The sequence below is a fragment of the Annulohypoxylon truncatum genome (genome assembly GCF_022578515.1).
Source record: "Annulohypoxylon truncatum strain CBS 140777 unplaced genomic scaffold F4807scaffold_2, whole genome shotgun sequence".
Classification (NCBI taxonomy): Eukaryota; Fungi; Ascomycota; class Sordariomycetes; order Xylariales; family Hypoxylaceae; genus Annulohypoxylon; species Annulohypoxylon truncatum.
This window is the reverse complement of record NW_025953788.1, coordinates 1,322,100-1,333,687: the sequence shown is the minus strand read 5'-3', so window position 1 is coordinate 1,333,687 and position 11,588 is coordinate 1,322,100. Positions and strand designations below refer to the sequence as shown.

The 11,588-nt window shown below is 48.7% G+C and overlaps 5 protein-coding genes across 5 annotated transcripts; 3 read left to right on the top strand and 2 right to left on the bottom strand.

Moving 5' to 3' along the window:
* Positions 1-563: 563 nt before the first annotated feature.
* F4807DRAFT_125255 (MFS general substrate transporter) lies at positions 564-3,220 on the top strand. Its single transcript, XM_047992923.1, has 13 exons — positions 564-574; positions 639-923; positions 987-1,045; positions 1,124-1,203; positions 1,269-1,351; positions 1,409-1,506; positions 1,558-1,678; positions 1,740-2,103; positions 2,160-2,376; positions 2,432-2,539; positions 2,608-2,750; positions 2,805-2,910; positions 2,962-3,220. Exons 2-13 carry the CDS (start codon positions 715-717, stop codon positions 3,069-3,071), a joined length of 1,698 nt encoding a protein of 565 aa, XP_047858901.1. The 5' UTR covers positions 564-574; positions 639-714; the 3' UTR covers positions 3,072-3,220.
* Positions 3,221-3,475: 255 nt separating this feature from the next.
* F4807DRAFT_468294 (uncharacterized protein) lies at positions 3,476-6,052 on the top strand (the record flags this gene model as incomplete). The annotated part of the gene is made up of 2 exons (XM_048002587.1): positions 3,476-3,668; positions 3,769-6,052. 2 exons carry the CDS (start codon positions 3,476-3,478, stop codon positions 5,856-5,858), a joined length of 2,283 nt encoding a protein of 760 aa, XP_047858900.1. The 3' UTR covers positions 5,859-6,052.
* On the bottom strand, positions 5,941-7,389 carry F4807DRAFT_125563 (NAD(P)-binding protein). The gene is made up of 2 exons (XM_047992924.1): positions 6,589-7,389; positions 5,941-6,480 (listed from the first exon to the last, which is right to left on the bottom strand). Exons 1-2 carry the CDS (start codon positions 7,089-7,091, stop codon positions 6,024-6,026), a joined length of 960 nt encoding a protein of 319 aa, XP_047858899.1. The 5' UTR covers positions 7,092-7,389; the 3' UTR covers positions 5,941-6,023.
* A 7-nt stretch (positions 7,390-7,396) lies between these two features.
* Positions 7,397-9,594, bottom strand: F4807DRAFT_407747 (mitochondrial carrier). The gene is made up of 4 exons (XM_047996398.1): positions 9,062-9,594; positions 8,483-8,902; positions 8,087-8,421; positions 7,397-8,025 (listed from the first exon to the last, which is right to left on the bottom strand). Exons 1-4 carry the CDS (start codon positions 9,181-9,183, stop codon positions 7,976-7,978), a joined length of 927 nt encoding a protein of 308 aa, XP_047858898.1. The 5' UTR covers positions 9,184-9,594; the 3' UTR covers positions 7,397-7,975.
* Positions 9,595-10,870: 1,276 nt separating this feature from the next.
* On the top strand, positions 10,871-11,544 carry F4807DRAFT_456015 (uncharacterized protein; the record flags this gene model as incomplete). Its single annotated transcript, XM_048000819.1, has 3 exons — positions 10,871-11,145; positions 11,222-11,391; positions 11,459-11,544. 3 exons carry the CDS (start codon positions 10,871-10,873, stop codon positions 11,542-11,544), a joined length of 531 nt encoding a protein of 176 aa, XP_047858897.1.
* Between the last annotated feature and the right edge of the window lie 44 nt (positions 11,545-11,588).

The window sequence follows — 11,588 nt, the reverse complement described above, 5'->3', positions numbered from 1 at the left end:
ACGAGGGCCAAAAAAACAATTCATCTGAGGCTTAGCGTCAGTTCAAGGCTCCTGGTAGGGTGATATCGGTTTTTATTTTGGTATGTTAGCATGTGCAGAAACTCCACTCGCGGGCAGTAGTTCGCTATCATGTTAGAAGTAGTTATGTAATCCTATTGGCATGTTGTCACACTCTGAATGAGTTGAAGTGCTTTTTACCTGCTAATCCTTAACAAACACGGTAGGTTACACCACACGCGTCTGGGTAATAGGGGGCAGGCCACATTACAAGGAGGCAGGCAAAGCGTATGTCGTGCCACTTAGGCTGCCTAATACGATGGAATTCGAGCTTGCGAAGCTCGACCAATCCCACGTCAGTCATACCCTCCAGTTTCGACCCGTGCCGACCCGTGATCCGCCCCCACACCACCCTGAGGCTCTTAGAGTAAGAATCACAGTTCTAGGGTTCCCAGCTTTCGAACTTTCATGGTTCTGAGGTTGCGTGGGATTCATTCACCCGAACGCGAAAACCCCCAACATCTCATTTCGGCTATCCGAATTTACTCTTCCTGATTCCTAAGATTCCTGTGACATCGTGAGAATTCCTTTTTTTCATCAAACTATCGATCTATCGATTTTAGTATTGACCTACGTGGCAGGAATATCATATTTCACCGCGTGCCATTTACCATTTCACATGAGAAAGGCGGTATTTTGCTTTCTTGTTCGTTTACGATGGCGTCCTCTTCTGCCGCTGCCGTTGCCGAACTCGACGATGATGACCACCATCACGACGAAGATTTAGAACATCGATTTTCTGGCGACCGTTTATTGGCAGACGAGGAGCCCCTGGTCCTCGATTCTGTAATTTCTACGGACTCGACGAAGTCACTTGTGCGTCATAAGTGGTTGCTGTATCTAGCGGCGGCAAGCTCGCTACTATGGTACGTACAAAAATCTAACTGCCGAAGAATATTTTTCATGATCTTCAGCTAAAAATCGTCTAGCATGTTCACTATCAACTTTGATCTGCTATTCCTCTCGACCAACTACAGCAAGAGAATTGGTAGGTTGCTCGCGGAATTTTAGGGATGTGATCCCGTATGGCCAAGAATATTGCTCACTTGACCATTTTCTCTCTTAGCTTCCGACCTCCATCAATTAAGTAACGCGGTTTGGATTATTCTGGTTGGATCCATTACTGAGACCGCTTCTCAACCCGTCGTAAGCCGTTTTCTGACCACTTCGAACGGCAGTTTTCTGGTCTTCTGACACTTTGATTTTCCAAGTACGCATATCTCAGTAATAACCAGGGGCGTAAGAGAGCGTTCCTGCTCGCTGCAGGTCTCACAACTATCGGTTTCTTGCTATGGTTCGGAGCCCTTCGCAAATATGTTTTTCTAGTGTAGTTATTGACCCCGTATCATAGTTCTCTAAGTACGCGACTTTTACATTTGGTATTAGCTCGCCTCGTTGTCGGTTCTGGCTGTGCCGGAGTATCCCTCGTAGTAACTATCATAATAAATGGTATAATTTTCTTGGTGCGAGATCATGTTGTGACTTAGCTAATTCGCTTAGACAATGTTCCGTTGAAAGACTTCGCCCTTTGGCGTAGTCTACTCATTTTCATTCAGATGGCCGGAGACGTCTCCGGGGGCCCCTTAGGATCTGCTATTGCTGATGCATCTAGTTGGCAAGCGTAGGCATTGACATATAACCCTTAATAAAAGACGACAATTACGTTAACGAATTCTCTTAAGGGTATACGGGATAGAGACGATAGTAATGCTTTCCGGGCTCGTCGGAGCGTCTTTCTCTCTTGCGACTTCTCCAAACCAGAACGGAGACTCTCCAAAACCACGACTTGACCTCTTACAGATACTTCTTCTGTTCGTTACAATTGCGTTACCCCTATTCGCTCTCAATCTTGGTGGAGATGTACTTCCCTGGAGTCATCCTGCCGTGATAGTGCTGTTTGCCTGCACCCCCTTGGCGTTCGGTGGATTAATTCTAGTCACCACGAACCGTTCGGCGAACACCTCTACGATCAAAAGGCTGCTAGATCATCATGCTGTTCTGGCTCTTTTTGCTACTACCTTCTTCGTTGTGTATGCATTCAACGCGGTAAGACCTTCAATTTCCGTGAACTCTCTAGAAGTTTAACCACTGACATGTATTAGTTTACTTATAACATGGCTGTATACATCGAGGCTCGATCATTCAACAACCCGTCCGGATTTGGAGACTGGGCGCTTTCGTGCATATTTCTTTCACGGCCCTTCGGAACATTCCTAGCTGGCTTAATAATTAAACAATATCGAAGCCCCTGGATCTTGCTACGATGCAATATGATAATATGGTTTATTTTATACATAATGGCGATGACGGGGAAGATGCGTAAGGCACCAATGTTACTGCATAAAATCGACAAGTTGCTGAGAATCGTTCATAGCTCTCGAAAAGCCTGCAACGGCCCCGTATCTGTTACTCGTCGGTCTAAGTCTCGGAGTGTTCGAAAGCTCTCTTATCGTGTCACTATTTGCAACTGTACAGAAGAAAGGTACCTCTACGATGGATTCGCCCATGGTAGGAGATGAGATGTTGCTGCTCGTGCTGACAATTAAATAGAACAACCGTCGTTCCTCGCCATGTTCAACGTGGTCGTTGCGTTTGCTGGAGATGTTGGCGTAGGAGTTTCCTTAGCCTTAACACAAAACTTCCTTAAACGAGGCCTATATCGCGAGTTAGCCGACATGCCAAACTCGGAAGAGGTAATCGAAAATACTGTGTCTTCATCCCTTGTTAAATCCCTAACGTTACGATAGGTCATAGCCAAAGCGTTGGAAAGCCTAGATTCGATCCGCAACATACCCGTTGACGAGCAAGCTAAGATTATAGACGTATACAAAAATTCGATAGAGAAAGTCTGGGGTTCGTAAATTCTATTACTATGATTAAAAGTTTGTGTGCTGACAATTGAAGCGATATCCTGTGTAACACTTCTCATCGGCATTGGAGCGACGATGTCACAACGAGTAGTTTATCGAGAGGAGAACGAATCAGAGACTAACGAGCATGTCCATACGGGGTAACCTGAGATTATGGGCCAATTACCGCGAACTTTTTAGGTCATAAGGTCAAATCTTACATACCCCTTTACTGATAGAATAGATGTCGCACACAGCGAATAGGTTCATTCCTAATAATCATTACAAGCACAAAGGCCTTGGCAATAAGCACAATATTCCGTGAATAAAAATGTACCTAAATAAGTACCAGTAGAGGAAAATGTGTTGGTGTTGTGGCGGTGCAAGGTGAAGAATAAAAATGACCCCTAATCGGGAAACACTAGGAGACAATGACATATGAGGTGATGCGCCACCTCCATTCAATCTTGCCTTCTTCAACTTTTTTTCTTCTACGTAGGTATTCAATACCTAGACTCAGAGCGAACGTATCCCGAAATGATTCATTAAATTCGGGAGATGAGCCTGTTATGGAGATACTACCGTCATATGAGGATGCGATAAGTAATCCGGACTGGCTGGATCTAGTGGCCGATTACATCCCTGTGATTTATTGGTCCCGGTGCTGTCTGGTCGATCACCGGTTTTATCGCCGGTTTGCGCCCCGTCTTTGGCAAGATCCGTTGGTGACTATCAGACGCCTTGGACTGCATCCGAATGATGGTGAGCTTTGAAATCTCCGAAATGAGATATTCTTTATCCGGATTTATGCATCACCCCATTCCCTACTACAGCTCGATATTATACTAAGACGAATATCTAGACTTAGCATGGTATCGTCGTTTTATAAATAAACACATCAAGGCCGCTAGACTTCAGACTCGGTCTTATGTTCGCTCTTTGGACTTTCGGAATTTCGCATCGCGGGCATCTGGACTCTATTCCTCAGAAGCAAGCGAACGAGCCATCTCAGAAAGTTTCAAGCAGCTACCTCAAATATTCCCGGGGCTCATATGCCTACTCGTGGACGGACATCCAGAACTGAATCCGGAATCCTTGGCTACCACTACCGGCACGTCTGAGTCTTTACAGCTACTTGATCTAGCTCGCTGTCGCCATGAACTCACGCCAAGGCTCTTTAAATCCGGCTTATTCAGGGGCCTGGTGTATTTGGATATCTCCTATATACCTGGGTCCGTGAAAACTGCACTTCAGTCGTCTCTCAACCCCAAATTATTACCCGAACTCCGCGTATTGAGGGTGGCTGGCCGGGAGATGGACAATGCGACCGCCACCCTACTATTCCAAACCTTTCGGCGCCAGTTATGGAGCCTCGACCTGAGCTACAATAAGCTAGGAGACGAAATCCTTGACGAGATTGTCGAACGCTGCGTCTCTCTTTTCGACTTCCACACAGACGCGCATTTCGGAAAAGAAGGAAAGTTGATCAAACCGAAGAACATCGGGAGCCGAAAGTATGGGCCTTTCCAGTTCGTCGTGGAATCGGAGTACAGTTGCGGCCCGCACAACTTGGAGAGATATCTTGCCGATTCTCCGTTTTACTCTCAGCGAGCTGACGAGACAGAGCTGCAGGAATGGCAAGCTGTTCGCCCCGATGGCCTTTCTCCGCCTAGGCGCGACGACGCGAATACGGCAAAGGAGTCGTTGCTTGACGAGGCAATGTCGAGCACAGCCAAGAGGTATAGTTTCAGGGGGCAACCTGGCCTGCGAGAAGGCGGTTTGACACACTTGTACTTGAATGGGAATAAGTTCACGGTGTCAGGCATTGAAAGGCTTCTGAGAACGTCCCGTGGGCGACTCGAGCACTTCGAATGCGATTCGTGCCTATGCACTCCAGCCAATTCCAAAGACGTGAAGATTCTAGGCTTTCCGGGTTCCGCGCCCCTATTTCGGCCACTCATCTCGTCAGCAATCCGGTCTTTACGAGTCCATCATTCCCTCGTAACTCAAGTCCCGTCCGTCTCTATAGAACAGTATTCATCCGCATCCACGGCGCGACTTGCGGAAGAACATATGTTTCGGAACATCCAACGTTCTTATCCCTTAGCTTTTACACCTGACACCAACCCGCGCATCACTTCATTAACGCTCACGAGAATCCCCGCCCGATCAACGGGCCCGGTAATCGATCGACTCATCCAGTTTTTACAACTTGCATCAGCGCAACAGAAAGCTATCAAGAACGCCCAAGCGTTATTCCGCGGACGTGGCTCTTCGGTTTTAAGGGGCCTTCGACATATACGCCTCGAGCTGGAGCCAGAATTTTCCGAAAGAGTAGACGTCATCTCGACGAGCGGTGATATTGACTTTGACAAACTCCTCGACCCAGCCGACGACGACTTCAGCCAAGATACGACAAGCTTTTTCGACAACGAAGATGTATCATTCGGAATCACATCTAGAAGTAGTAAAACTGGCGCGAAGCCACACGAACCAACCCCTGACACCAAGGAATATGCGAAATGGACTTCAGGTCGATTAAAGTCATATCCCTATTCAGAAATCGACTCCGAATACATGACCCAGTTCGTCGACGCGACTCAATCGTGGTCCGGCAACGTTTATTCGGCCCCGGTATGGATCGGACCAGGAGTCATCACACCACACGCCGCGGTTAACGAATACATGTGGAATCTGCAAGACCCAAACCTCCGCAATGACATTGGGCCCGTGACTCCCAACCACGTCGCTGCCGGGGTACCGCCACTAACTTACATATTCCACGCAGCGTGGGAGGCTATGATCATGCCTAGGAACAACACCATTCGAGAGGCAGCGAAGAGCTCCACTCGATTTAAGGATGTGGCTACGGCTATAAAGGAGTATCGTGTTCGGACTAGAGGCACGGACGATCATTGGGATGGCAAGCTAGAACTGGTGCGGGCGGGATAGTATGTAGGGACGTTCGTGCACAAGAACTGCTCTCAAGGCTATTTTTCTTCTGACATCCTACAGCCCTTAGGTGTACATCCATGTGTAGGCACGTAGGAAATACGAATACAACTTCTTGCCATACGCTCCAACATTTCAATATTTTAATCCCCCAACACCAGCCCCCTAAGCCATCTTCCCCAACACATAAGGATGCCCCGCACTCAACCCCCCATCCACAGCCCACGCCTGCCCATTAACATAGCTCGCCTCATCGCTGCCCAGGAAAAGCGCCACGCGCGCGACCTCGTCCGCGACCGCGCCCCTCTTCAGCGGGTTCAGCTGCCCGATCTTCTTGCTCGTGCCGCGGGCCCGCGCCGCCTCGAACGTGGGCGCCGTCATCCCCGTCTCAATGAGGCCCGGGCAGATCGCGTTGGCGCGGATGTTGGTCCCGGACAGCTGGTACGCGATCGTCTGCGCGAGCGACACGACGGCCGCTTTGGAGGCTGAGTATGGTGTTGAGCCGGCGTTGGAGCGTAGCCCGGCTACGGATGCGGTGGCGATTATGCTGCCCGAGGGCGCGGGCTTGGAGGGCGAGGTTCGGCGCATGGCTGGCGCGGCGTGTTTGGCTGCTAGGAAGACGCTGTTTTGTTTAAGTGGCATGTTAGCGTACGTGAATTATAAGGCTTCTGTTGTATAATACGCGGAAGGGGTGAATAGGTAGGTAAGGTAGGTAAGGTAGAAGACGGACCTAGTAACATTCGTATCCATAACCTTCGTAAAATCCTCCCTCTCCACATCCGTGAACAGCGCATGCGTCCCAATAATCCCCGCGTTCGCGAAGAACACGTCAAGCCTACCATACGTATCAATCGCGTGGTCCACGACGTCCTTCACGGCCTTCTCGTCCGCGGCGTCGAACCGGCGCGCGTGCACGTCTACCCCCGGGTACCGCGCCTCCATCTCCCGCTTGTGCGCGGCCAGGTGCGCGCCGTCGAAGTCGCAGAGGTACACCGCCCGCGCGCCATTCTCCGCGAACTGGTGCGCGCTCGCCCGCCCGATGCCCAGCGGCGAGTTGGCCCCCGTCACGATGACGACTTTGCCTTCGACGCGCGGGCCCGCCGACTTGCCAGCGATCTTCTGTATCGGGGGGAGTTCTGAGGAAGACGAGGAAGACGAGGAGGAGGAGGAGGAGGAAGTCGGCGGGGAAATCTGGTTTCCCAGAGCTTGAACTCTTCGGGTTGCGTCGGACATGGTTGGTTGGTTGGTGGTGGTCGGTAGCTATTCCGAGCTATCCCGTACTGATGATCTAGCTAGCAGCGAAAGGAGTGGACATTGATAAGTGCGACAATATTTGCATATCCTTCATCCCCTACCCTGGTGAAGTTGACGTTGTATCAACTTCGTAGCTAGCCATGCTCCGAGGTCTTTGAGCTGGTGGTTTGGAGAGCATTATCTCCGCATTGTTGGTCCTCCCTTGCTATTGAGGAGCCGAGGTATTAGATCGACGGATCGTATTACCTAAAATAGCATGCGGATGCACAAGGGTTACAAGGGTTGAATCGGGTATGCAGTGACATGTAAAGTCGTCCAATCAATCAACCGTTATTATGCAACTACCGCGGCCTGATATTCGTCTGACATCCTTATTAAACACCTCTGACGACTTACGACTCTGCATCGTAATCATACGTTTGTCATTACTCTACATAAGCCCGACAGTTATAAAGAGGAGTGGTGTTGGTGTTTCAAGACGGAAAAACTTGAACAGTATGAACTAGTCTATTATACAACCTCCATATCAGGAAGTATCGTCTTGTTCTTCTAGATGCATCCCATCTATGCTCTATGCATCTATGACATACCGGATCTGAAGCTCGAGGCATCCCCAAAACCTCATTGCAAATGACACCCTTAAGAGAAGCCTACAAGACCAGTCCGGTACCATCTAGTCTAATGCAAAAAATGGAAAAGGAAAAGCAGCTTTTACCGGGAATCAACGCCAAGCTGCCAGACGTGAAGAATGACGACGCCGCCTCCAAAATGCACAAATCATTATATGGTGAATGGTCCATGCATTAAGGTGGTATCGTCCATTTATTCATTATATCCATCGTCTATTCGAGGTCGAAATCCGCTTATTTCGAAATCTCTACACCGCCGGTGGCACCAAGGGCCTTCTTGATGTCTATAAACGAATTAGTACCATTCTCGGTTTTAATCGTTGTGAGTGTAAGGGCGATACATACCACCGTAGATGGCGAACTGACCAGCGGTCAAAGTACCAACCATGAAGAGACGGGCACCGATACCGCTGTAAGATCCACGGAAACCGAGTTCCTTGGCGATCTTGATAAGACGGCTGGTGGTGCTCTCACCAGGGAGACCCTTGGTCTTGTTGATCTTGGAGAGCATGGTGTCGGCGGGCTGAGAAACGAGGGCAGCGGCAAAACCGGCAATTAAACCAGATCCCAAGTTGACACCAGTTTGCAAACCGTCAGACATGTCCTTTTTGGGAAATTTTCGGTAAACAGCCTCAGCAACCTTCTCGTAAACAACGAATTTGGCCATGGTGTAAGGAACCCTGTACAGAGTTAATATCATCTGGGATGCCCTCAAATGAAGCCTGTGCGAGTTATGCTTACTGCTTGAATAGGATAGGGCCGAAACCGGCGTAGAAGGCACCAGCACCCTCCTGCTTTAGCATCTTGCTGAAACCGCTAACAAGACCGCTGGCATATGTCGGCTCGGAGACGAGACGGATACGGGTGGCCTCGAGGGGGCAGAGGGCAATATCGGCGAAGAACTCGGCGAAGGCGGAAGAGACGAGGTAGACACCTGTTCGATATTGCGAGGCGTTCTCAAGACCGACTAAGTTGATGGCTTGTTGCTTGAAGAACTCATATCCACCGAACTTGAAAGCGCCCTGGAGGAAGTAACCGGCGAAGGTAGGGCCGGCACCAGTCAGAAGAGCACCGGCACCCTCATTGGCGATAACCTGGCGGAAACCACCGATGAGACCTTTGTTGTAGGTAACGGGGTCGAGTTGGATCCTGGTCTTGACGCTACACGCAGTTCACATTAGTCAGGGTACACTACGGATGGCGTTGGCGCATATATAATAAACTCCAAAATATACGAATTCGACCTGGAAAGTCCCATCGATTTGGTGCGAGCACTTGTTGGCGCATAAATTCGCCGAAAATAAGGATATGAGCACCTACACATCGACGGGAGTAAGGCCACCGTGGGTCACGGAACAGCAGACGGCACCGGCAAGGGCAAATCTGGAGTAGAGGGCAAGACCGCTAAGAGGGGCGGTCTTCTCGGCGGGCGCTGCAGCCATCTTGAATACTGGATGTGGAATAAGGATATTGGAAAAAAAGGAATTAGGATGAGTGGAGATTTACAAAAGTGACGACAAAGGAGTTAAGTCAGTCACAAGAGAGGCCCAATTGAGGATATTTTGGTGGGGGAATGGCGAAGCTTTGAGGCTTTTTAGGAAGTATTGTGTAGGAATAGGAAGAAGCTGTTCATGTTTCGGCGCCAACTAAAAAAATTAACAATTATCAATTTCGTCGGAAGATGGCGGGAAAAGTGGATCCGGCAAGAGAAAAAAGGGCAAAGATGGAATTTTTCGGGTGCTGATTCGCCGATTAGTCTGCCTAAGCCACATCTCATAGTCAATTCATATCCACCAAGCCTCACCGCTTGGCGAATTCGACCACTGAGAACAAGGTAAAGAACCACATGTTAGCTCCCATTTAACCGCAATGTGGCTGAAAAGTTCTTATCGTCTACACCCTCATCCCGAAATCTTCAAGATTATTAATAGATCTATGTGAACCCCTTCTCTGTTCCCATCCATTTCGGACATCCTCTTGAACTCTTACGAGACCTATCGAAGGCAAATTCTACCGGAATATCGTCATGTATACAGGACCGTCAATGACTCGAGTTCGAATAGCTGGGCCTCACTCGAGCTTATCGCCGTCAAAGTCCGGCATGTCACAATCGCATGTCACAATCACAAGTCAAAGTCACAGGTCCAGATTCATTAAGAGTTTAAAGAAAATATAAACCATGAATCGGTTCAATATAAGACTATTGGCTTTGACGAGTAATATTTATCAATGAGGCACGGTTTAGTCGCAAACTCTCAGCATCCAAACGGAGCTTAAGCATTCCAAAGCGGCTGATTATATCAAAGCTTCAGAAAGGTAGTCTCAGTTTACAAGTTCTGAACCCATCGTCAAGCCTTTGAATACGTATCGGATGGGCTTCCCCACAGCTCAATATCCAAGCGACTACTCAGATTTTATCGAAGGATAACTGAGGGCAGATAAGCCAGGCATTATTTTGAAAACGCCTTCTCCAAGCTAATTTCATAATTAGAGGACCAATGAGCATATGCTATTTTTATTAACATCATTTGGTTTATACGTAGGCTCTCCAATTGACACATGCATAGCTTACGAGAGCATAACGAAGGTCAGCCATGACCGAACCCCTTACATGCCTAGTAGTCATGTAGCTACCTACATCTAGATGCTGAATTTGATCAGCTCCCCTAATGCAAATATCTTGCTCAAGCGTCTCTTATACGGCTCAAACCAATAAGGCGTCTGCCAACAGAAGTAAGTACGAGAATTACGTTACCCTCAATTCACACATATTCTTGGCTATTTTTTTGAATCTGCGACCACACGTACTAGAGTAGGTATGTATGATTCGGAAAAAAAAGGGGGGAGGGGGGTGAGGAAGAAACGGCAATGGCGAACTGATTGCTCGACGCGATAATTAACTGATGTGGATACACTAAAAGGTGCATTGTGTACGTGACTGGAGATTCGATGTCGCCTTAGACGGGAAAGCAAGCACTTGTCGTTCCCGTCGTCCCTGCCTTCTATCGACTTGTGACATCGAGCACGTTTGAAGTAGGTAAGCACATAGAGGTAATTTAAACCTCATTCCTGGACGCCATTTCTGTACCAAGATCAACTCCCTTGCTTGGATCTATTCGAGTATTCAAGATGCAGATCGCAGCCATGCTATTCGTCCTTACCTCCGTGTGCGTCGGTTCGGAGGTATCAACGGCGATCGGGGTTCATCGAAACAATTCGACCCCTGGTTCTCCTAGCATTGGTGACGGCACTCCTGTCAAGGACATCCGTCTCCAATGCGACAGCAACAGCTTGGGGCTGGTAAGCTCTCAAGAGAGACCGGGTATCTACTACCTTCGAGGGGTCTGCGGTAATTTATATAAAGGCCCTCACCTATCAAGGTGTTCTTTCCTGGATCTCAGCATGTAAGTCAACCGTCCATATGCTTACACATCATCCATGATGCACAGGAGAGGGACTAACGGATGCTGCTCGACGTAGGTGTTACATCAACGATGGAGGAAACATCCGAGCTCAGAAGATGGGCAATTTCCTTAACTCTTGCGATAGCTGTACCCTCTATTCAGCCCATGGTTCGAATATGTTGGCATGTACTTGCGCAAGAGGCGAACTTCTTGGTGGAGGGACGCAGGAGGCTGCCGTCCAGCTTGGTACGTTTGGTTGTAGGATAAGCATTCAAAAGACCTCGGGCAAAATGCTGATTTTCCTTCAACGAAGACGATCTTCTGTACGTCAAGAACGGATTCTTAAGCTGCTACGGCTACACCAACTTCGAGTGCCCGTACGATGATGTGCCATACTAGACCCTCGAGAACGAAGATGCCTTAAACACGTGTAGAAGACGATT